Below are 24,688 nucleotides of genomic sequence, written 5' to 3'. Positions count from 1 at the left end.
ACCAAGGTGCCCTCTGTGCCACTGTCCTCTTCCTCCTCCAGAGCTAATAAGGAAGGCCTGTATCTTGAATTTCCCCAGCCCTGGGGCATCGGGGCCCCCTCTGATGAATCGTGTGAGATACAGAATCTAAGGCTGGGGCCAGGGACGCTCCTCGTGCCCAGTTTCCTGCCTCTCCTGTCTGCTCTCGCACACGGTGGGGTTGGTTGCCTTCCTGGTTGACATTTCCATTCCCTGGACTGTAACTTTTCTTCCAGGAAGAAACCAGATTGTCAAGAAGGTCATCCTTGGGGCCCAGACAGACATATCTAGGAAAGTGCCACTGTGAGGGCCTCGCTGCCTTAACCTATGGTGGTACTAGTTGGCATTTACTGCATTTGTGTAAGCATTCCCCCCGGCTTCATCTCGCAGAAACCCCAGGCGAGAGGGGCTAACATTATCCCCATCTTAAGGATGAGGAACTGAGACTTCTAGATGTTAAGAGTCTGGCCTGAGGCCGACAGCCAGTGGTGGGATTTCGCCCTAACCACTGCCGCTCAGGGGGTCAGAGCTGGGGGTTTTGGAGCTCTGAGGGAATGGGCAAGACTCTGGGCATGTTAAACTCCCAGGTGGAGCAGTCCCTTAAAGCCTAGTTCCAGTTTTCTTGTCTTTCTCAAGAAGTGTTGGTGGTTTCATTCCCATCCCATTGGCCAGCAGGGTCTCTGGGAGCTCCTCTGTGGGGGCTGCATGAAGGGAAGGTGCTGGGTCCTCTGTGAGGCCGTCAGGATGGGGATGGGGATGTCAGAGGAGACAGGAAGAGTTGGCTCACTGTACCAGATGGTCATGGGGAGTGTCCCCGGAGGACCAGCAGTGAGGTTAGGAGCTCTTTGAGGACAGGGAGGACGGTGCTGGTCAGGGGATACCCCATCCTGAGTCCTGAAGGACCAGGGAATTCAGGCAGGGAGCGGACAGGCAAGGCCCTCCTGGAAAAGGGAAAGCAGGAGCCTCGAACACAGAACACACTGGGGCTCTGTTACTTCATCACCACAGACTTTCCGTCTCACTCCTCGAGGCAGGATATTCCAGAGCTGGGCTCTTGGCCTTTTTCGCCTCAGGCCACACATTTAAAAAACAAAAATGGATTCAAGGTGTTTAGCAGCTGGGATAAATCAACTAGGCTGCTCCCAGCCAAAGGCATCTAGCCAACCCCAGGCATCATCCAGTCCCCCAGGGGCCGAGACCCTCTCTCTCTCTCTCTCTCTCTCTCTCTCTCTGCCACACCTGGAAGCATTGCTGCGGAGGAAGAAGCTCCCGTTTGCAGCCTGGCCGCGCAGGTTCAAAGCTCAACTCCAGCACTAACTTGCTGGGTGGCCCTCCCTGATTCTTCACCTCTCTGAGCCTCAAATGCCTTGGCTTCAAAATGGGCGTAAGAATATCAAGCTCTTTGAAAGATGTTTGCAATTTGGCAGTTTGCAATTTGCAGCTTGGCACACAGCAGATGCCCGACACATGGGGGCTATTGTTATTACCCACTCTGATCTCCCTTGGAAGGAGAAGCACTTGGATGGAGAAATGGAGGCAGGCAAAAAATAGCCCTGCATCTGACAACTCCGCCAATCTAGGGCTTGGCAGGGAGCGAGACGCAGAGGGTTAGATCTAGAACACAGTTCTCCTCATCCTCTCTCCCTGCCACTGTCCCCTCCCCTTTGCCCTTGGAGGTGCTGGAGGAGGTGGGGGTGTCCCTGAGAGTGTCCAGAGAGGCGGATGGGAGGAGGGTGCTGAGTGCCTTCCATTGCACTGGTGTCAGGGATTTGGACATGGTCCCTAGGCCCAAAGCCAAGGCAGATGGGCTACTGAAGGGGAAAGAGGGGAGGAGTGGTGGTGCAAAGGAGTGCCATCACCGTCCCCATCTACCACCCCAGCCCAGTTCATGGCTCGGGTCACTGCAGGGCAGGGAGGGGGTGGTCGCTCAGGTGGCCTATGGAGGATCAAGACTGTTGAGATTTATTCCACCTCCCTGTGTGATTTGCAAGTTTGAATGGTCTCCCGATCTGAGTTACCATTGACTCCTGGGAAACAGGCCAAGGCAGCAGCCACTAAGGGGTTTTTAACACCTCCTGTAGGAAGGAAGCCTTCGCTCAGGTTGACCCCGACTAAGGATTCTTTTCCCCAGTCCCTGGGTCTCTCCCAATTTGCTTCATGTTCCTTTGCATATAGGACTGTGCCGTTCAGTGGGGCTAGCTCTGTGTAGAGTGTATGTAAGCCCGGGTTCAAGCACGGTTGCCAGAGCGCACTGTTCGCGTCCTGATAATACCTCTCCTCCCAGCTCATGCTGTGCTCTCCCCTTCCCCCCCCCCTTTTTTTTTTTAAAGATTTTATTTATTTATTTGAGAGAGAGAGAATGAGAGAGAGAGAACACATGAGAGGGGATAGGGTCAGAGGACGAAGCAGATTCCCTGCCGAGCAGGGAGCCCGATGCGGGACTCGATCCAGGGACTCCAGGATCATGACCTGAGCCGAAGGCAGTCGCTTAACCAACTGAGCCACCCAGGCGCCCTCCCCTTCCCCTTTGTTAATGGTCAGTGATAACGCCACTCAAACTCTCTAGCCGTGTGGGGAGCACACATTCATTTGGGAGCACCATGCTGGAGGCTCTCTCGTGCATCCACCCTTGTGGGCCGTCCTGTCCTTCCTCCCCCTCTCAGACAGGGAGGGGGACACCCGGTGACGGGGGAGAGCCAAGGTTGGAGGTCAGCTTGGGGCCTCCAAAGCCCAGGCTCTTTCCTCTGCCCTGGGGGCTCGGAGGGGGAGACAAGACAAGCACACAAATAACTGTGACACTTTGTGGGGAGTGAGACGTGCACCAGGCAGGTCCAGATAAGGAGCAGGGGGCAGGCGCACGGAGGGAGGAAAGCTCATGTTAACTAATGCCATCGATGGAGAAACCCCTGGAGAGACAGTTGTGCAAGGGAAAAACCACAGGAGTGGGCGTTAGAAGCCCTAGGTAGACACTTATTTGCAAAACAGAATAATCATCTCTCCCCGATGAAGTGGTTGTATTAAGCAAGGTCCTGCTTGGAAGAGTGCTTAGCACATAGGGGATGTTATTTCCCCCCGCCCCACGCCGCTGCGAAAATATCAAGTAGGACTGTGTACCCATGTCTGTTGAGGGCGTGTGTGTGTCCATCTGTCTGTCTACCTGACAAAGGCTCTGCCTTATCAGATTCAGATTCCGGGCATTAGAAGTTGGAGCTCTCAGGGGAAGGGCCAGAACTCAGGCTTCAGACTGGGAGCTTCCTGAAGGCAGGATCTGGGCTCCTGGTTCCCTTCCTCTTAGGACTACATCACACGCCCCCCTTCAAACACATGGGCATGTGCGTGTGTACACACACACACACACACACACACACACGTACCAGCCTCTACCTGCAGGGGGCACTCTGAACAGGGTCGCAAACACTACAGGACTATGCATTCGGTCTTTCTCCCTCCTCCTCAGCTCCAGATCTGGGGCAGCCCAAGGGTGGGGGTGTCTGAGGAAGGGGAGGTGGATCGAGTGTTCAGAGATTGTGAAGGTTGAGTCAGGAAGGGGCCGTAAACTAATCCCCTGCCTTTGTGGTGGACAGAGCCGATTAGGAGGCTGGGAGGAGAGAAGAAAGGAAGGGGACTATTGTCTAGGACAAAAGCAAGAGAGAACAAGAATTGGGACAGGGCCTGGGCTCCCGCCCTCATTTACCTGGGGGCAGACCCAGGAGAGTCCGGAGCCGGGAGCCAGCTCGCATCTCAGACCGGACTGGACCCCAGCTCTCCCAGCACAGTTACCAGCTTCTGCACTTGTGAGCTGGGTGACTTGGGCTAACCCCTTAGACAAGTGCCTACATCACAGACGTGCCCTCTCTTCCACCACACGGGCCCCGTGCTCGGGTGAATGCTGTCTGCTCTTGCCATCTTACAATTCTTCATCATTTTTTAACAAGTGGCCCCACAGTTTTGTTTTGCACTGGGTCGCATAAATTGTCCTGCTCTTCACCTCTCTGAGCCTTGTATTTCTGGTTTGTAGAATGAGGAAATCTCCTGACCAGCCTCCCATCTCCCATTCCAAGTTGTCATAGATTCAAATGAGACCCCTTCTCCGTGCTCTGTCCTCTGATTCTAACATCGCAGATACATGTCTTCTGTTCTTACAATCCTGATAGACGGGGGGACGAGGGCAGGAATGGACAGGAGGAGGGGTCTCCTTAGGGATGCCATAGGGTAGAAGAGGCAGCTTCTGTCCGGATGTACCTGAGGTGGCCTCAGGGGTGGGAGGGACACTGGGTATCACTGGGCTGGGGGCACTCCTTGGCCTGAGCATGGCATCTGCAGGGGACAAGGGTTACGGGGTGCACTGTGCCAAGGTGAGGCACGGGGCGCACCTGAATCTTGGTGTGACTCTGGGGGGCAAGGCCTTTGCTTGATGGGAGGGCTTCTGTGTGAGTTGCACCCCTTCCTAGTTTTTCAGAGTATAGCAGAGTGGTTAAGTGCATGAGCTCTGGAGCTGCCCCTCCAGGGCTCCAATCCTGGCTCTGCCTTTCATCAATCTTTGGGGAAGGATTTACTCTTTGGTGCCTTAATTTCCTCACCTGGAAATGATAGGGACGATAATGATGGCCACCTCGTAGGGCTGTTGGGAGGGCCGAATGAGTTAATATATGGAAAATGCTTAGAACAGTGTCTGACGCATAGTAACCTCAAAGGGCGTTAACTATTACTATTCATTTATTCAACTGATAAACGTTAATTGAGTTGTACTCCCTCGCAGGCACAGCTGTGCTTGGCACCCTGTTTTACATCAACAGTTCTCCATATAACAGCCACAGTGGCTGGTCCAGGGAGAGGAGACAAAGATTTAGTGCCCTATGTGAGCCCCCTCAGGAGATCCTCCCACCCACCCGCAGAGCCCTGCTGGCCCCGGCCCTCCCAGCTCTCCCACCCTCCGGCTACTGTGCAGTGAAGGCCTGCCCATTCTGGAAGAATGGGGGGATATCAATAGGTTCCCTCCTCCAATTTTGTCTGAGACTCCCCGGACACCGGCACACCTGAGCTGTAGGTCCGCTCTCTGGTCAGTGGAACTGGAATCAGGAGACCCTGGGCTAGAATTCTGTCTTTGCCACCAACTTGCTGAGTGCCTTTGGACAAGTCCTCTGATCTCTTTGGGCCTGTTTCCTGTCGGGCTGGCAGTTCCTGATCCCAGGATATTGCAGAGACAAATGATTGTGTTTAAATGAAGAGGCAGAGGGAAGAGAAGGGGAGGAAGGAGCATGAGCGAGGCCATGTTAAGACTGTGGGATGAGGGAGGTGCCAGGGTCCCCGGAGATTTGCAGTTTCACTCAGTGAGACTTGAGATCCCGGGGGCTGGGACAAGGCACGGCCATCACCAGCACCTCCAGGGCTGCATGCCCAGCCAGAACAAGGCCCCCCATTAACTATGTGCAGCCAGCGGAAAGAGGAATGCCCACCCCCCCGCCAGCCGACGCCACGCCAACCCTCGCTTCGTTGCTGGCTCCCCTGATCTGAATGCAGAAGCCCAGGGTGCCGCCTCCCCCTCTGCCTGCCCTGCCTCTACCTGCCAGAAAGTATTAGCCTCACCCTCCAGATTGGCATGGGGGTGCAAAGGCACCACGCTGCGGGGCCCGGGGGACCCGCTGGGGGTGGGGCTTGGGGTCAGGAAATACCTGGGCTAACCCCTAGAACCCTGGTGTGCCCGGCGCTGATGGACAGCCCTGGAGCCTGTAGGGGGTCAGGGGTAAAGGGTATAGCAAACAGGAAAGGTTTGGAGACACAGAAGCTTGCCCTGGGGGCCCTCCTGAAGTTTTGCTGCAGCCCCCCACCCCTAATCCAAGCTAGAACCCTGGCACGGGCAGACCAAGTCCTTCACCACCACTTACTTTAGTGTGGCTCCTCAAGAATGTGATCCCTGGGAAGTTCTTCCTGGTGTCCCTCCTCCTTCCTGCTGTAATATCCCTGAGTTTCCTTCCTGTTCTGGTCAGAGGGGAGAGAGCCAGCAGCTACCCCTGCTTTGTTAGCCTCAAATGCACTCTGGGGTGGACTGGGTTTCACTTCACTTTCTCCAAGAGGAAGGGAGCCTAACCTACAGAGGCAACCTCAGAAGCAGGAGGTGGAGATGTTGCACGGTTCCCAGGGATCCTGGAGGGGCTGCTGAGGGTCTCTGTCTGCCCCTCCATGGGACTGCACCGCACTGCGGCTCCCTGCCCCAGAACCCCCCGGGGGCTGCCGCCAGCCCGCTCAGTGCCCCTGTGTCTCCACCTTGCGGGGATGGGGCAGAGTTCGTGAGTGGAGTGAGGGCCAGATTTCAGCCTCTGCTTGGCCTTGCCCATGCCAGGCCACAACTGGACATCTGTGTGAGTCAGTCTGGTCAATACTTAACAAAAAAGTGATTGCAAAACTATTTATGAGTGGTTGCTTGAAGAAGATTTATTCTATCTAGTTCCTTGGATCTCCCAAAGCCTTTTTACCCCAAGTATGGGCTGTAGACCAGCAGTGTCAGCACTGGGAACTGTTGGAGAAGCTCAGGCTCCACCCCAGAGCTACTGAGTCAGAATCTGCATTTCAGAGTGTGCCAGGCACTGCCCCAAAGCTTATCCTCGCAATAAGTCAGACCGTCCACTGAGTCTCTGGCCAGCCATTCCCCCCATACCGTCCCACCCAGAATTGCTTTAACCTCATTTATACGTAGGTGATGCCCTATTGGTTTATATCTAGGGCAATAAGAAAGAGCCCCGTGGACTTCACTGTGATTTACTGCAAGGATGTGGTTAAGAAATGGGTTCAGACAAGAAGCTGGCGGCTCTGGGGGCCAGTCTTCAGGGGAAGCCGGGGAAGCATCAGCTTGACTTCAGATACAAGGGACTGATGGAGATGTCTCTTCTTCAGGGAAGCCTTCCCTAATCCCTCAACCCTGGGAGAGGGCTCCCCTCTGTGTGCCTCCTCGGCCCCAGGGCTCCCCCTGGGTTTGAACTTCTGCTCACTTGTTTGTTTCCCAAACTAGGCTGGGAAGCCCAGGAAAGCAGGGCCCCAGCCACCAAGGCTCCCTGGTATCCTTGGTGCGGGCACAAGCCCCTTGCATGGGGGTGCTCAAAAGTACTGGTGGAATGAATGAAGAAAAGAACGAACGGATGAATACATAATGAATGGCCAGAGGCAGGAGGCACAGAGCAGAAACCAGCACATGTGCTCACCTGAGAGAGAGGGCTGCGATGCTGGGAGGGAGCGCCGCCGTCTCCAGACTTGGTGGTGGCCCTAACCTGGCTCCACCAGGGGCCGGAGGTGTGGCATCCAACCCAGACGGCTGCGGTGAGCATGGAGCCGTGCTGGGGAGCCTCTTAAGCTGCCAGTTAGCCAGCTCATGGCCAGGCTTGGGTTTCATTAGAGTGAGACATCTGTTCTATAAACCCTTCTACTTAGAAGCTTTTGTCTTTCCTATTCATTCTCTTTACTACTTTTTCTTTTAAAGAACACTTCTTTTGAAAATTTCCATCCAGTTTCAAACAAGCTAAGACGAACAAAGATATGTGCTTGCTTCTAGGCTTGGATGGAGAGAGGGCTCCAGGGACTTGAGGCTCCTGGTTCTTCAATCTCCAGTGTGTGCTCTGAAGGTCCAAGATGAGTGAGCCCTGTGGTCTGTGCTAAGAGAGATCTCAGGCTGGTGGGTCAGAAGGTTACCACCTTATAAGTGCTTGGATGAGGATAGGCACAGGCCGGTTGTGGGGGTACTCAGGAGGTGGGGGGCAGCAGTGAGGAGGAGTGGGTCCCACCGTGGAATCCTGTGGTGGTCCAGGGTGCTGGGGCCGATGGCCATGGAACTCTGGGAGGGAAGTCTGAGAACACCAAAGCCCTTGGCCATGCCAACAGATGTCAGTAAGTGTTTCTTTTTTTTTTTTTTTAAAGATTTTATTTACTTATTTGACAGAGAAATACACAGCTAGAGAGGGAACACAAGCAGGGGGAGTGGGAGAGGGAGAGGCAGGCTTCACGCGGAGCAGGGAGCCCGAGGTGGGGCTCGATCCCAGGACCCTGGGACCATGACCTGAGCTGAAGGCAGACGCTTAACCATCTGAGCCACCCAGGCGCCCCCAGTAAGTGTTTCTTGAGCACCTGGTATGTGCCAGAGCCTGGTGCAATGTCCTGGGAGTACGCAGATGAGTGAGATGATACTGAGTCATGGATTGAACTTCTGATTTTCATTCCATGAGGTAAAAAGTTAAGAAGTATTGACAAGATGCTATGGGAATCTAGAGGGAACCCTTAGCCAGGGTTAGAGCTAGAACCCTTAGCCAGCTTGAGGTTCATGGAAGATTATCAGAATGAGTCTCTCTTTTTTTTAACTAACTTTTTATTTGAGAATAATATACATCACAGAAAAGACTACCTATCGCCTGCTAAATTTTTTTTTGAAGATTTTATTTATTAATTCACACAGAGAGAGAGAGAGCACAAGCAGGGGGAGCGGCAGGCAGGGGGAGAGGGAGAAGCAGACTCCCCACTGAGCAAGGAGCCCGATGTGGGACTCGATCCCAAGACCCTGGGATCATGACCCGAGCTGAAGGCCGACGCCTAACCAACTGAGCCACCCAGGTGCCCCTCGCCTGCTAAATTTTTACAAGCTGAGTACACTGGCATCATCAGCACCCAGATCAAGAAACAGAATGTCCACAGGTTTCTAGAAATCCTCCACCCACCATGCCTTCTTCTAGGCACTACCTGCCCCCCCAAGGGTAACCATTGTCATGATTTCTAACAACATAGGTATGTTCTGCCTATGTTTTGCACTTTACATAAACAGAGCGCTATTTTATGTCTGGCTTCTTTCCCTCGCTGTGTTTGAAGTATTTTTTCATACTACACTGTTGTTTGCCACAAGAGCTCACTCCCGCTCATCGCTGTGCAATACTCACTTCGGGAGAACACGACACAGTCTATCCATTCTACTGTTTTTTTTTTCAATTTTAATTTTAATTTTATTTTTTTTTAAGATTTTATTTATTTATTTGAGAGCGAGAATGAGAGAGAGAGAGAGAGCATGAAAGGGGGAGGGTCAGAGGGAGAAGCAGGCTTCCCGCCAAGCAGGGAGCCCGATGCGGGGCTCGATCCCAGGACCCCGGGATCATGACCCGAGCCAAAGGCAGACGCCTAAGGACTGAGCCACCCAGGCGCCCCTATCCATTCTACTGTTGATGTGCATTGGACACGTCCCAGTTTAGGGGCATTGTGGAGAGTGCTAACACGGGCAGTTTTGTACAGTCATTTGGTGAGCATCTGGATGTGTTTATGTTGATTATACATCCAGTAGTGGAATTGCTGGGTCATAGATCCAGGGGGAGTCTCTAGGGTGAGAATGAATTTCCTAGGTGAATGTGGGACGGCTCATCAGCTTGGTCTGAGGCTTCAGGAGGGAGGCCAGGGCAGAAGGTAAGGAGAGGGCGGGGGTGGGGGGAGCCCACAGCAGGGACCCAAGGACCAGCAGTATATTGAGACCCATCTGACTACCTACTGTATACTTTCCAGTGGCTCCTATTACAAAGTACCATGAACTGGATGACTTAAAGCAACAGGAATTGATTCTCTCATGTGCTGGAGGCCGGAAGCTCAGAATCGAGGTGGCAACAGGGCCCCACTCATTACAGAGGCTCTAGGGAAGAATCCACCGCACGCCTCTTTTAATTTGCGGTGGCTGCCAGCTTCCTTGGTTTGCGGCCACGTCACTCCAATCTCTGCCTCTGTCTCTACATCACCTTCTTCTCTGTGTGTGCTTTACAAGGGCACTTGTCATTGGACTTAGGGCCCATGCAAATAAACCAAGATGCTCTCCTCATTTCTAGATCCTTCTCTTACTTACACCCACAATGACTCTTTTCCTAAGTATGGTCACATTCACAGGGGCCAGAGATTAGGGCGTAGACATGTCTTTTGGGGGGCCACCATTCAGCCTACTACACCATCCCTCACTGCCATCCTAAGCACCCCAGCCCAGTCCCCCCCTTTGCAAAGCTCTCCAGTCGCTTTCTGACTGCTAAACCTGTTCCTCTTGGCCGCCGCAGGCCAGCTTCCTCCTGAGATTCCTGCAGCACTAACGTTCAAGGCTCTTTCCAGCTGGGTCTGTGGTTCTGCATCTCTCCTCCGGCCTCGGGGTCCTCCCTGTCTGTACACACGGGCACACATTCTCCTCCTCCAGCACTCAGCGAGGCTCTGCACACAAGGGCGCTCGGAACAAGGAACTGAGGCTGAAGGCACCTTTCCAGCAGGGTCCAGTCCCAGCCCAGGGCACCATGCCCAGTGGCAGTCCAGTGGCCAGCCCTTCTCCATGTCCCTCTCCCCCAGACACCACTACCTCAGAGGGAACCTGTCGGGTACCTGGTCCCAGGGCTTCTGTGGCAGTCCTGGTTACACACACACACACACACACACACACACACACATCTCAGAGGGAGGAGGGAGGAGCCTGGGAGAAGGGGCAGGAGCCCAGCCCTTTGCTCTTCCTTGGAGGAGGCCTGGGAGACAGGAATGCCTTTGGCTGGGGGACCCTGGCCAGAGATCAGAAGATCAAAGGATGCGAAGATCAGGGCTGGGGCAGATGGCACTCACTTGGAAGCAGCAGAGAGAAGTAGCAGCGGGTGCCTCCTAAGGGCAGGGCTGACCCAGAACGCCCTCCCCTCCCTTCTCCTCCCCTCCCCTCCACCTCCCCACCCCATTTCCGTCGTGACCCTACTGTGCTGCTTCTCCAGGAGGACGGGCTCTAGGGGTTGAATACAGGGGAGGGGAGGGATGCTAACTGGCATTCATGCCACTTGGGAGGCACTGCCACTCCCCCCGACACACAAGGATTCTCCCATGTAACCCTCACGATTCCCGTAAGAGGAACCATTACATAACCTGTGAGAGATGCAGAAACTAAAGCCCAAAGAGGAAAGGTAACTTGCCCAATGTCAAACAACTGGTAAGTGGTGGGGCCAAGATACAAACTCTGGGCAGTCTGACACCCGAGCCCACAAACTACTACACCCTAACGGAAGGCCCAGAACTCTGTTCAGTCCAACTGCAGCATGAGGGAGTGAGGCTAGACTTCAGGAAGGACTTCTTGCTGGGCAGGGATGTTAGACCTGGATCTTGCATCTAGTCTTTGTACAAGTCCGACGAACCCAACAGGTAGGGAGTTAGGGAAGAGGGTAGGTTGTTGGGGCACCAGCCGGAAAGTGGGATGGAGGCAACAGGACCAGAGAGATTCAGCATGAAGGAGGCAGGAGTTGCCGGGGTGGGGGTGGGGGGGGTGGGGGGGTTGGGGGGGCGCCAGGCATTTGGGACCTCAGCAGCCTGCCAGCGGGGGGTGTGGCAGGACCTCCCCATGGCTGACTGGGCCAACAGGGCGAGGCACACCCAGGTGGGCTTGGAGGAGGGGAGCTGAGTTCCGGAAAGTTCCACTGGTTCTCTGAGGCCCCTGGGAGTGGGACTCAAAGCCTGACAGTGACAAGACGGGTGGGGCTCTCCTGGGCTGGCCCTAATCCCCCTGCATTGTTCCTGGAGCTGCGGCTGCCTCCCAGCTTCCGGGCCCTTCAGCCCCAGGGGCAGCCACACGACAACGCTGGGGCCCCTTGGGGACCGAGCTGCCGCCTTGCGCCCGGGCTCCTTGGGCTCCCGTGTGCAGCAGTGTTCAACAGAGCGAACCGGCGAGGGTTTGGCTCTGCCGCTTATTAACTGTGTGAGTAGACGCGAAGTAACTCGATATTCCCCAGCCTCCGTTTCTTCATTTAAAATGGGAATAAATATGCTTCACTCCTTGGCTTGATAAAAGGATCAAATTAAATGAGACCAAGGATGTACCAGAACTCTATGAACTGTGAAAGACATTCAAATGGAGGGGAACTGGAGAGGCAGAGGGGTGGGGTTGGACGCGATTTGGGACTTTGGCATCGAGGGACCTTGATTTTGCTGTCTCCTCTGTAAAATGGGTCTGTAAAGTCTTTATAAAGCACAGTGTCTGCCCCAGCCGAAGTAGCTCTTATTATATGCCCTGAGCTTCCAGTTTCTGCTCTTTCCCACTAGATTCAAATCAAAGCTGGGATCAGGTCCAATTTCGAAAACCTTTTGGCTATGGGTCTTGGTGCTGCCCTTGGCTGGGGTGGGAGGGGGTGGCAATTGGGTACTCCTTCGTGTGTCCGTCCATGGAGGTAAGTGGAGTTGCTGGGTCGGGAAAGAGAAGGGATCCTGCCGTGAGAGGAAAGCTTCCATCTGGGATGTGGGGGTAGGAGGTATGTGATTGTGAATAGAGGGGCCTGTCTTCTATTTTCCACCCCCAGACACACCCTGTCCCTTTATCCAGTGAAATAAAGGCTGAAGGCAGCAGGACCTGGAGCCTCAGCTAAACAAACAGGGCGCAGGGCTGTGGTCTGCGCACAAAGTGGGCTCCACCTCCGGCCCCCATGCGGCCCTCCCTAGTCCTTCCCACCTGGGCCGCCTCGGCTCCCCACCCCCCTCAGCCCCTCAGGGATTTCCCACTCTGAGGAGAGACACATAGTTCCTCCCCTTGGGGAGGTCTCACCTGATGCCAATGGCACTGTCCTCTCCAAGGTTCTTCAAGTCTGAGAGGGCAGACAATTCACACCCATACACCTCCGTGCACGGAAATGGTGCGCTTTTAGATGGAGCTAGAGATGGGAACAAGGGCTGGAAAAGATGCTGGCGGGTCAGGGGAGACCAGAGCTTGACGGGGTTAAGTGGGCAGGTCCCCAGACGCACAACCACTGCTGCTTCCTTGGCTGGCTTAATTCTCTTCCCTGGTGCTGCAGGCCGCTTCAGTCCTTCGGGGGGGTCGGCCTGTGGGGTGCTCACCCCTCCCTTGCTGCATGGAAAATGGACCTTGAAGCTGGTGGTGGTGGTGGTGGTGGGTGTGTGTGTGTGTGTGTGTGTGTGTGTGTGTGTGTGTGACAAGCACAGGTAATTGGGAGCCATGGAAGAGCCCCCAACCTTTGTGGGGAGACCAAACACACGAATGAGCAATCTAAGACCAGCAGATGAGAGATTGTAGTCTAGGACAGGATTGTGTGGACCTACTCTGTGACTGAACCCTCAGAGACCAGAATCAAAAGGCTGTACGAATTAGCCTGAGGTGGCCCTGTGACACTCAAGCCTCTCGATCCCAGCACTTGTCACTCAGGCTTGTAATTGTCCACTCTCTTGTCATTGTCCCCACTGGACTGGGCTCTTTGAGGGCAGGGATCATACATTATTGGACTTCGCAGCTTCACCACCTAGCACAGGGCCTGGTGTATAGTAGGTGCTCAGTAAATGCTGGTTGAATGACATATGGCTGGATGAGTAAATGTATGGATGAAGGCCGGAGGCTTCCTGTAGGAGGAGGTGCTTGAGCTGGGCCTCGGTGAGTGGTCGAGGCAGGCAGAGCTGCTTGCAGGCCATATTGGTTGCTTATTTACCCTGTGCTGGGCACTGGCTGAGCACTTTACCAGTGAGAAAACCAAGGCAGAGAAAGGTGAAGTAACTTGCCTAAAGTCACACAGCCAGCAAGTGGCAGAACTGGGAAGCAAACACAGGTCTGACTCCAGAGGATGTGCTGGTGTTGTGCAACGTCCCTGTGATGACGGACATGCTCTAGATCCGCACTGCCCGTCGTGGTAGTCGCCAGCCATGTGTGCCTATTGATCCTTGAAATGTGGCTAGTGAAGTTGAGGAGCTCAATTTTTCATTTCATTTCATTTTATTTATTTATTTGACAGAGAGAGCACAAGCATGGGGAACGGCAGGCAGAGGGAGAGGGAGAGAGAGAGAGGGAGGGAGAAGCAGGCTTCCCGCGGAGCAGGGAGCCTGATGCGGGGCTCGATCGCAGGACCCCGGGATCATGACCTGAGCCGAAGGCAGACGCTTCACTGACTGGGCCACCCAGGCGCCCCTTAATTTGATTTAATTTTAATGAGGTTAAATTGAAATAGTCACATGTGGGTGTTGGTTCCTGCATCAGACAGTGGAGGTCTCTGCTGCCTCCCAGGAGGAAGAGAGGAGCCAAGGGAGTCCAGATCCCGTCCTCCACAGCTTCCAGAGGCTCTGTCCCCTCCTGTTCGCGGGCTGTTCTCAGACCACACTGCAGCCCTGCCTGGGCCCAGGAGGCCTGCGTCTTCAATTTCTCCACCCACCGGTGGCCACGGGGGAGAAGCACGTATATACACACATCAGGCAATCCCTGGGCCATGCTTTGCTCTTGAGAGCCTTCGCTTGGCTCTGGGCACGGGCAGAGGGACCGCTCCCACCAGCCCAGCTCCTGACCATCCCGTGCAAGTTCTCTGGGGGTCATGACTAATTGCCTGGGGCAGGAGCAGCCCTTGCACCTGACCTGTTGTAACACTTCTGACGGGAATTCGGAGACACCGCGGGCCACCCCAGCTTAGCTGCTTTACCCCGCAGAGCCAGAGATGTCCCTTAGCCTGGGATGAGCCTGACTCCCTCACAAAGGGATTCCCCTGCAGAACTGAGGGTCACAGCCCACCCCAGAACCCCTTCTCCATCCCCAGTGCCTGTCCCCTTCTTCGCTCTGCCCAGGCACCCACACCTTTGGCATGCTAATGCCATCAGATTTCCCCCTTATTTGTTCAACAACAAGAAGGCAGACCCATAGAGTTTGGTCTGAGGTTGGTTCTGATGGCACCAAACCACGATTGCCCAAATCTAGCGTCTTTGAGTGGGAGGGACCTCTCCTGGGCCTCTTCCCTCCTTGGCCTCCTTTCTCTGCCATCAGAACTTGAGACCCACACCACACAGATGAAATATCATGATACCCATGAGCGACATTCCCTGACTTCTGTGGTCTTTTAACCCAGGGCTTAAAAAAAAACCCCTTGAACTTTTCTCTCACCTGACTTGTAGGAATGTCTCCTTCCCTTGCCCTTATCCCTCCCTGCTCCACCTGAATGAATTGGGTCACCTGAGGATGCTCTGGGTGTCCTGGCTCTCCCTGGTTCAGTCTGACTTGTGCAAACCTCACCTTTGCTGAGCAACCACAGGGGACTTTCTCTCCCCTTACAAATGAGCCCCAAGTCTAGGGGCCTAGGCCCACCCCACCAACCCCTCCAGCTTCTCTGGTACTGTTCACTACACCCTTCCATTGCACACCCTCCTGCCACTCCAGGCAGGCGGGAAGACATGCGTGTTACAAACAAAGGAGCCAGGACATGACACAATGAAGCAATAGCCCTTGTATTGAAAACCACAGCATTGTTCTCACGAAGAACTTTGTGCAAAGCCTAAGAGAATGTATCCTGCTGTCATGTGAAGACAGATACATTTTATCCTGATTGGAGTACACTCCCTTTTGTGGAAATCTGGGAAAATTGCAAAAATCCAAGAGAACTTTGTGTCAACTAGTGTGTTTAGAGTCTCTAATAAGACAGCTGGTACCGCGTCATCTCTGATAAGGAGGTGCCACCTAGGGGAATCAACTGGGCAGGGGAGGCTGCTTTAGAAAACCCAAGATCAATGTGGTGGGGGTGGAGAGAGCATTGCCCTGGGGTTTAGGAGACCTAATTCTCTCTGCCATCAACTTGCTTTGTGACCTTAGGTCACTTTGTTCAGCTTTGGATCTGTTTCCTCCCTTGTAAACTAATTGAGTGCAGGAAGAGGAAAGCACCTTTCATTCAGGGGGTGTTTGGAAATACCTGGGGGGTGTTTTGGAAGGTCACAACAACTGGGAGATGCTACCAGCACTAAGGAGCAAGGCCACGGATGCTAACAGCCCTGTGGTGAATGGCCAGTCCCGTCCACTGTGCCGATGAACCCCCTCCCCCACAGTGTAACATGGGGTGCTCTCTGGGTGCTTTCCACTCTGAACTCAGTTCTGCAAGCTACTTGCGTCTCATATACACCCCACCCTCGTTTCTGCCCCAGGAAGCCATGCTGGTTTACCCTTTCCCCCTTCTGAGCCTCTGTTTTAGTCTTGAGTCTGGACACACAGCTCAGAACTTAATTGGGATAGTGGCTGTAGGAGCTGCTTGTAAACCACAAAGCAGAGTACATATGTGGGTTTTTTGTTGCTACTTTGTGAGTAAACAATCCTTCCCCAGCAACACTGTAAACTCTTGGAGGGCCCAGACCCTGCCCTGTGCTTTGTCTCCGTTCCTCAGGATGCCTAGCCCTGTGCTGGGCACATTGCAGTCAGGAAAGAATGATCTGTAGGGCTGGAGGGGACCTCGGTATTGGCCCGATTGAAACAGCTTCCTTGATTCCAGATTCCACGTTCTTTCCTCTTTACCAGGTCACCTGCCTCTCTTGTTGACCAAGGAATTCAGCAAGTGTTCCCCGAGTGCCAGATGGTTCCTGTGGCAGCCAGCCTGTCTACTGGCCCTCTTCAGTGGGAGGGACTCCCCCATCCCCCACATTGGGCTATTTCTACACTAGCTCATCCTGCTCCCCGTCAACCCCCAAGCTGTCTCCCATCATGGAGGGAACTGCGCCAGGCCTGGCCTGGCCCTTGTGGGGAAGGGTGGCTGCTTCAGGATGTTGTGGCACATTAGCCCTAACCAGAGACTGCTGCCCTGAGAGGAAAAGGCCAAAGAGAAACCTGAAGGTCCACTGTAGGTGCCTGAGGGATCCTTTAGAGGAGGACCTCACTTTTACCTTTTCTAGAGGCTGCTGGATTGAGAGACAAGTGAACGTTGTTAGCAACAGGCCCCATGGATTGTGCACCAGACTGGAACTAAGCACTAGGTTCTTTACAGAGGTTATGCCCTTAATACAGCAGTGGCAGAAACTCAAGTTAGACAACAGGAAGAACTTCCTAGGGAGCAAGGGTTGTCAACCACACGAAGAGAAGCCGGGGAAGGCTGTATCATCGATCTCCATCTATAATACATTCATTTGGACGTTTATTACACACCCCTATTTGCCAGATATCCCACTAGGATTGGAGGATACAGAGAGGTCTAAGATTAAGTCCTCGCCTTGAAGCTCATAGTTGTATGGTCACTATAATCATAATTCAATTAGATGAGTATAATATTAATAAGGTAGATTTATTGAGCACTATGTTTGTTTTACATTTAGTAACTCGTATAATTCTCACTACAACTAGTGTGAGGTAAGTACTATCATTATCCCTATTTTACAGATGGGAAAGTGGAGGCTTAGAGCTGTCAAGTGGCATGACCAGGATCACACAGCTAATTAGTCTTGTGCTGGGGTAATAATGAAGGTGCGTGCAGCACTGGGTACATGGAGGAGCTCAGTCATCATCACTGAGGGAGCGTGTACAGAATATTGTAAGCACCCAGAGGACACCACACCAGCTCTGCCTGCAGTGACCTTGGGGCGTGGTCATGCCTGGGGACAGGGGCTCATCTCCTGGTCACTCTAACTGCCCTTTACCTGGCTGCAGAGATGGGCAACCTTAGCCCACGTGCAAAGTGGGCCCTGCTTCCTAGGTTTCTTCTCCAGCCAGGTGGTGACAGTCCTCCCAGGCCCGCCCCAGCAGAGCCCAGGGTCTCTGCCTTTCTCTGTTTCTTCTCCCAAAGGAAAAATGCAAACAGAGTAACTTCACCAGCACCCTTGGGTATCTGCCAGATTCCGGGGGGGGGGGGGGGGGGTCCCTTATTGCCCCACCCCCCTCCAGTTTCGGGTCTTGCTGCTGTCTCTCCCCTCAGTTCCCCAGCATCCTCCCTCTTATCAAACCCTGTTCCTTGTCTCCATGGTGACACTGCCTCACCCAGCTTCCTTGGGTGGTCTGGTTGCCTCACAGGGTAAAGCTCTGAGAACATTTTCCTAATGTGCGGCCAGAAACTTCCACTTCCTGTGCCCAGGGCTGCCCCTCTCTTCTCTCCCTCCCCTCCCCTCCCTCCCCTCCTGCCAGCCACCCCCCGCCCCCATGGCTGTGTCCAACTAAAAGAACATACAGCCCCTCTGGGTCCTGCAAGAAAACTTAAGAACAGGGTTGCAACGCATCCTCTCAATCCCCCCACAGTTGGAGAGAAGCAATTTGCAGGGCTCAGTGCAAAACGAAAATGCGGTGCCTCCGCTTCAAAATGTATCAAGGATTTCAAAACGACAACAGCAGAGAATGGAACGAAGCCGGGCCCCTCTGAGTGTGGGTGCGCGCGCAACTGCACAGGTCCGGTCGCACCCCGACGAAGCCGGTCCTGGAGAGCGGTCGAGCGTGCGTGCGTGCGTGCGTACGTGCGTGCGTGCTAATACGCGTGCGTGCGCACGTGTGCGTTCCTAGTGGTCACGGGGCGATGGGAGTGGAGCGTTTGAGTTCAGGCATGGGGTGTCTAGTTCAGCCACAAATTGGACCCCCAAACAGTGTCACTGAGCGACCTGTGCCCCTTCCTGGGGCCCGGAGATAGGCCGGAGAGGAGCCCTGCAGCCGAGAGGAGGAACCCGGCTTGCCAGAGGTCCCACAGCCAAGAAGGTTTCCAGCCACAGGAGTGAGACTTGGGTGAGGGTGTTTGTTTCTCCCAAAGAATCTCTATCTTTATAGCATGTGATGCTCTGAGAACATTTATGACTTTTAACAGTACACTAGTCCAATGTGCGCATTATAGATACACACGTGTCCTCACACGGCACACGTGTGCCCAGCACCCCACAAGACAAGCACATCCAAGAGCTCATGTACCCCAATACAGGCCCCCCCTTGTAGATACTGACAAGTTCATACAGCCAAGCAGATGCAGCCACAAGCAAACCCCAGGACTCCCCAGGATCGGATGCCCTCTTATTTGCCCTGGGTCCAAGCATGGCCTGAATGTGCTCACTGGCTTGCACAAGGACAGCTGACCCCCCAGGAAAGTCCTGTCTTTCCTGCACTCCACAGGATGACCCGTGTGTTCAGAGTGCCCTCATGCTGCTTCCCTCCTGGAGACTGTCCAGGCATACCTCCCTCCCAGGCAGGGCCCAGTGCCTCTTGCCAGGGCCCTCCGCCATTCCCAGGGCCTGTGGCATCAGCTTGGAGGATCTCAGCTCTGAAACCTGCCCTGCACGTCCCTCTCTCAGCTCTACGCATTCTCGTCCCCTCCCTTTCCTGGGCACCAGCCCTACCCCTCCCCTTTTGTGAGAGGGCCAGGTCTGAATAGGGCTCCCCCCACCCCCCACCATTGGAAATCCACCCTCCTGTGCACCCCTCCCCTTATTGAGCCCTGCAGCTGGGCTGTGTTGTCCTGGGCAGGATGTGGGGGCGGGCTGGGGGGTCCAGGCCCCCTCCTCCTCAGGGGAGAACAATGAGGCCGCTAGTCAGGGTGGGGGGGGTGGAGGGAGTGGGGTGGGGGCATGGAGCCACATCAGAGCCTCTGAGGTGCGGCCCCTGGAGGGACAGCTGAGTGATGAGGTCTGAGTCACATGCCCCGCTTGCTCCTTGAACTCCCGCTCCCACTCCTGTGGAGACACGTCCAGAAATGCGCAGGGTAAATATTTAGAGGTAATCGTTTTTTGGGGCACCTCGTGCCTCCCTGCCTGGCTGAGAATGAGCCAGACCCAGGACTCGAAGGGGAGGAGTCCAGTCAGATGCAAGTTCTGTGGGCCTCGCCATTCCTTCCCCTGCCACTGTCTGGTGCACCCCTGCATCCTCACCTCTCCACTGGAAGCCCAGGCTAGTGGAGCCTCGATACATCCCGAGAACCAAGCTCTGACATAAAATCCATCAACAAACTCTCTTGGTTCTGCTCCTTAAACCATGACCATCAGCACACCATCCCCCCACACACCCCCTTCTTCCTAGCCCTCTTCTGGATGGAGCAGGCCCAGGGATGGCCCTCCTGTCCCCACATGGAGCAGAGAGGGAGCTGTGGACAAGAAGCAGCCCCGAGTTCAGCAGGCCAGTTCCTTGGCTCTACCCTGAACGGAATGTCTTCCTTCTTTAGAGGACATGGCGTCCGGACTCTAAGCTTTATCAAAGATAAAACATTTGAGACTAAACAGTCTTTTTATAGATTGGAACTGGGCTCCCCAGCACACATTTCCCCACCATCTCCAGCCTGCCTTTCTGAGCGTCCACATAAAGCACACTTCATTTCTTGGAGGAAAATGGAGACACTCAGATTTGACAGCAAACGTGCATTCCTGAGGAAGTGAGAAAGCTGCAGGCAGGCCTGGGGGTGGTGCCCAGCAATCTGGTGGTCTGGTTTGGACCCACCTCTATACCCCTCAGGGAGGGTGCTGGCAGAGGCAGGAAGCAGCTGTTAAGAGTTTGAAATAGGATGGAACCCAAATGGGTGAGACACACACACACACGGACTCTGAGACATCACTGCTCACCCTGGTAGAAACTGAGGAGATGCTAACACAGGGCAGGACCAACCAATGAAAGCACCAACTCCTTCCCACCTAGCTCCTGGGCCTGTTGGGCTAGGACATTTGCCCACAGGTCTCTGAGGGACAGGTGGAGGGAAGAAAGCAGATATTCATTGTGTATGTACTATTTGCTAGGCAGTCTGTAAGCATTGGCTCCTTTATAAGGACCCTAGAGATTTGGTGTTATTCATCCCATTTTTATGGATGAGGAAACTGAGGGTCACAGTGGTTAAGAGCCCAAGGTCTGATAAGTAAGTAGAAGACAGAGTTGACCTCAGGGCCTTTTGACTCCAAAGCTCAGTGTTTTTTCCTCTGGTTTCTTGAATGTGAAATGGAGATAACAATGGAATCTACCTTGGGGCTGTTGTGAGAATTACATGTAATTATTTGGTTAAAGGTTAGCCAGTGCCTGGCACAGTAGGCCTTATAAGTGTCAGCTGCTAATATTGTGGTTATTTTGTGTCAAGGTATCTTTAGAGGACAGTGACCCTGAAACCACCCACGGGGCCTCTCACATGGTATGGGAAGGTTGGAATGATCCATGGAGGGATCAGGATCCGCATCAAGAAGCTAGACATCTTTTGGGACATGCTTGGAGGTCCTCTGATAGCAGGAGTCTGCGGGAGGAAAACCAACAGGAAAGTGACTGGCAGAGAACTCAGAGAGCAGCGAAATCCCACTGGTTCTGGGATAGAATAAAAGAATTATCCCCCATGGCCATTGCAGGGATGAGCACACCAGTGTGTGAATATTGCATGAACTTGCTCCATAGAGCTTAATGGCAGTAATCTCTAGGCTTCAGATTCCCCTTTGGTAAAAAGAATGCATGAGGTATTGCTTGTATTAAGTGGCCCCTCCCCTTCTGCTCTGAAACTCTATGAATGGTTCTCTAGCTTCTCCCATTACAGGGAGGTCAGTGTCCTTCATAGTCCTAATCACAGCCATTCCTCGGGGAGTCTGGCGGAGGGAGGAGAAAGGCAGAAGGCAAAATTGGAAACGATGGAGGGAATGCACATATATGGACCTGGAAGGCCTGACTCCCAGCCCAGTGCTCACTCTTAGACACTGCACGTGCTCCTGCCAGGCTGGCTTTGGAATTAGGTGGCATGGAGTAGATGTGTGTTGGGTATGCTGCAGGAATAGCTGGGGCTCTGTGGGTATCTGGACCTGGACAGCACAGGTTGGGGCTGATGGGCAGCTCACAGCTCCCCTCCCATTTTCTCGCCATGCAGAGACCTGAGCATGAACAACCTCACAGAGCTGCAGCCTGGCCTCTTCCACCACCTGCGCTTCTTGGAGGAGCTGTGAGTAGATGCCTCATGGGACTCGGGGGCGAAGCTTTGGGACCACTGATAGCTGTAGGAGCCAGGGATCTCCAGGAGGAGGGCTAGAGCTCAAAGGGAAGGGAGTGGGAAGCTGTTCTTGATAGCAGGGTATTCACAGATACCTGGGCCAGCTGTGAGTCCCAGGTGGTGGGCAAGACCACATGGTAGAGGCACTCTGAAATCTGGCTCTTGGTCCTCCCTGAGGCCAGCTCTAATTTTCAGCTTCCCCTCTTTCTGTCAGTGGTTGCTTCTCTTCCTGGGGGTCATCTTTGACCTGCTCCCATCCCTTGTGTCCAGCTACCAGCCACCCCCACATCCCAGTGGTTCTTTCTCTGCAGTGTCTCTTACCTCCACCCCTTGTTCTCTATTCCCACTCCACCAGCCTCCTTTCAAATATACTCTGCCCATCGTCAGGGAGCATCTCACCAGCTTAAGAATCTTCTCTGGCTCCCCAGTGCCCAAAGGATCTACTTCTAAGGCCCTCCCCCAACCTGGCCTAAACCTACCTGGCCGACGTTGCTCCATTGAGGCTGGTCATGTTCACTATCCTGGTTTCCCCTCCTGCATTTGAGCAGGAGACTTCCCCTTCAACCGGTGCCCAGCATCTCAGGCACAAACCATTCCTCTATCACTGCCGAACACATAGGCCCACTTCCTCCACCAAGTCCGCCCTGGTTAATGCCTTCCCACGACTGTTGCTCTCCATCTGCAGTCCTTGGGGCTAGCCTCAGACTCATGAATAAATCATCTCTTCAGTTAGAGTGCCCGTGGCCTGTCTGCTTGGGGAAGCCAGGTCACTCTGCTTCCAATCCTTGCATTCGTCCCAGATCTGTTCCTAACCTCCAACCTCCGTCTCCAGCCTGCTTTTTCTTGGTTTTGCACCACTGTTGATCCTCAGGGCTCTACTAAGGTTTGCTTAAACTGTGCAAAGCATGGGCTCCTGGCTCTGAAAACATTCACAGTTCCACCCCAACCCTGGCCCTGCTGCTGCCCTAACCGATTTCCCATCTTAGACAGTGCTCCCTCAAGATGCAGTCAGCCTGCCCCTGCTGGAGTTAGGATTTGATCAACCCCCAGAGCCATAGCTGGGTTTTCTTGAGCTTCCCCTCTGTGTGAAAGACAAGCTCAAGGTGCTGTGGGGGAAAACAAGATAGAAGTTCAGGGAGCTTCTAGGTGAGGCAGCAGAGCTGTGTGCCCAGCAGGTGAGCAGGGGAGCTCTGTGTAAAGAAGTGGTCAGGGTGCGGGGGAGGGGGGAGGCACATCTAGCCTGTGGATGGGGAAGTCTTTCTGGGGGAGGAGTATTAAGCCAGGGCTCAAAGGAAGTGACAGAATTGGAGGCAGCAAGGGGCCTTCTGAGGTGGAGGTGCCACATCTTGGGTGGGAGTGAAAAGCAGGTGTGAAGGCTGAGGCGCTGGGGCAGGTGACATCCATGGCACAACCTGAGAACCGAAGGCTCATTTTCCTTCCATTTTCGGGTCCCCGAGAAGGGGCTGGGCCCCTTTTAAAGGTTCCATCTAAAGGACCTTTCCATGGCAAATGCCCACCTATAGGATCCAAGCTTGGGGACCTCAAATAGCATGATGCCTTTCCACACAATTTTTTTTAAACAACAAATACCAAATAACAAGATTCTTTTTTTTTTTTTTTTAAAGATTTTATTTATTTATTTGACAGAGACACAGCGAGAGAGGGAACACAAGTAGGGGGAGTGGGAGAGGGAGAAGCAGGCTTCCCGCCGAGCGGGGAGCCTGATGTGGGGCTCGAACCCAGGACCCTGGGATCATGACCTGAGCCGAAGGCAGACGCTTAACGACTGAGCCACCCAGGCGCCCCCCAAATAACAAGATTCTTATTAAAGATATATTTTTTAAAAAGAAAACAGCTTCTGAGGTATGTCAGCCCAGCCTGTACATCCACAGCCTCTCATTAGGAACCGAAGTATGTAATAATGTCGTTGGGGACTTGGGAGATCCCAGGTTCTTTCTGCATCATCCACAGTTTGACTCCACTCAGTCTGGTTTGGGCATTAAGGATATTCTGTCACATTTGCTCCTGTTAGAATTGGTGATCACCCCGTGACAAATGTGGAGACGCTTCATTAGACCCGGATGTTGGACTAATTCTAAAACCCCATTTCCTAACTCTCCTGGATTAATGGGTTAGCTGTGTAGTTAAGGGCATGGGGAGAGAGGGTCCCATCCTGTCTGTACCTGGCCCTCCCCTGGTGACAGGATGCAGTGCAGTTCCGCAGTTGAGGGTGGTGGGTGAGTCATCCAGGTTAGCAGGGGGGAGGACGTGACACTGTGGAGGGGACCAGAGCCTAGAAGTGAATCAGGTCTGGGTGACAACACCATGCTCGGCCACTGCCTATCTCTGTCAGCCTTGGGGGAAGTGACTTGATTTCCCTGAGCCTCAGATTCCTCCTTTAAAATTTGGGGATAATTCTAGGCACCTCACAGGGTTATTGTTAGAGTTAAGTGAGAATGGGCATGAAGCATTGAACACATTGTTCCTATCAATAAATGCTAGTTATCACCCCCTCCCCCCTCCCAAATCCCAAGATGCTAAGGGTGGTCCCCCACGTCCCCCATTTGGGTTCCCTGCCAACATCACTGACACTTTTCCCTGGTTTGCAGGCGTCTCTCAGGGAACCATCTCTCACACATCCCGGGACAAGCATTCTCTGGCCTCTACAGCCTGAAAATTCTGTAAGTATAAGTCTTCCCCATTTTCCACAGAGATGCAACCTTGAGAACTGTGGGCAGGTTGAAGATTTGTAACCCGGGTCTTGGTTTGTCACTGGCTTGCTTACTTCCTCATCTTTACTTTTCATTTTAATTGTGATTTCCATTTCTTTGCTTTCACCATTTCTATAACAAATCTTCTGATTTGTAAACAAACATTTCATTGCACCTGATAGTTATGGCAACCCTCCACAGAAGTCAGGTATCTTTTTTTTTTTTTGTAATGTGAATAATGACCAGAGAGGCAGGTCTTTGCTCTCCCCTCATGAGCCCTATTGGGCCAGGAGAGGAGGAATCCAGATTGGATTT

The 24,688-nt window shown here is 53.6% G+C and overlaps 1 protein-coding gene across 1 annotated transcript in view; it reads left to right on the top strand.

Annotated features, from left to right (window-relative positions):
* LGR6 (leucine rich repeat containing G protein-coupled receptor 6) overlaps positions 1–24,688 on the top strand; it is a 119,463-nt gene that overhangs the window by 6,879 nt on the left and 87,896 nt on the right. The window contains exons 2-3 of the mRNA XM_035009597.1: positions 21,504–21,614; positions 24,272–24,343. Coding sequence (XP_034865488.1) covers positions 21,504–21,614; positions 24,272–24,343 — 183 coding nt within the window. The remainder of the gene's footprint in view (positions 1–21,503; positions 21,615–24,271; positions 24,344–24,688) is intronic.

Source organism: Mirounga leonina, unplaced genomic scaffold (genome assembly GCF_011800145.1).
Source record: "Mirounga leonina isolate KUSES-001 unplaced genomic scaffold, KU_Mleo_1.0 Mir_154, whole genome shotgun sequence".
Classification (NCBI taxonomy): Eukaryota; Metazoa; Chordata; class Mammalia; order Carnivora; family Phocidae; genus Mirounga; species Mirounga leonina.
This window is presented reverse-complemented; position numbering and strand designations above follow the sequence as displayed.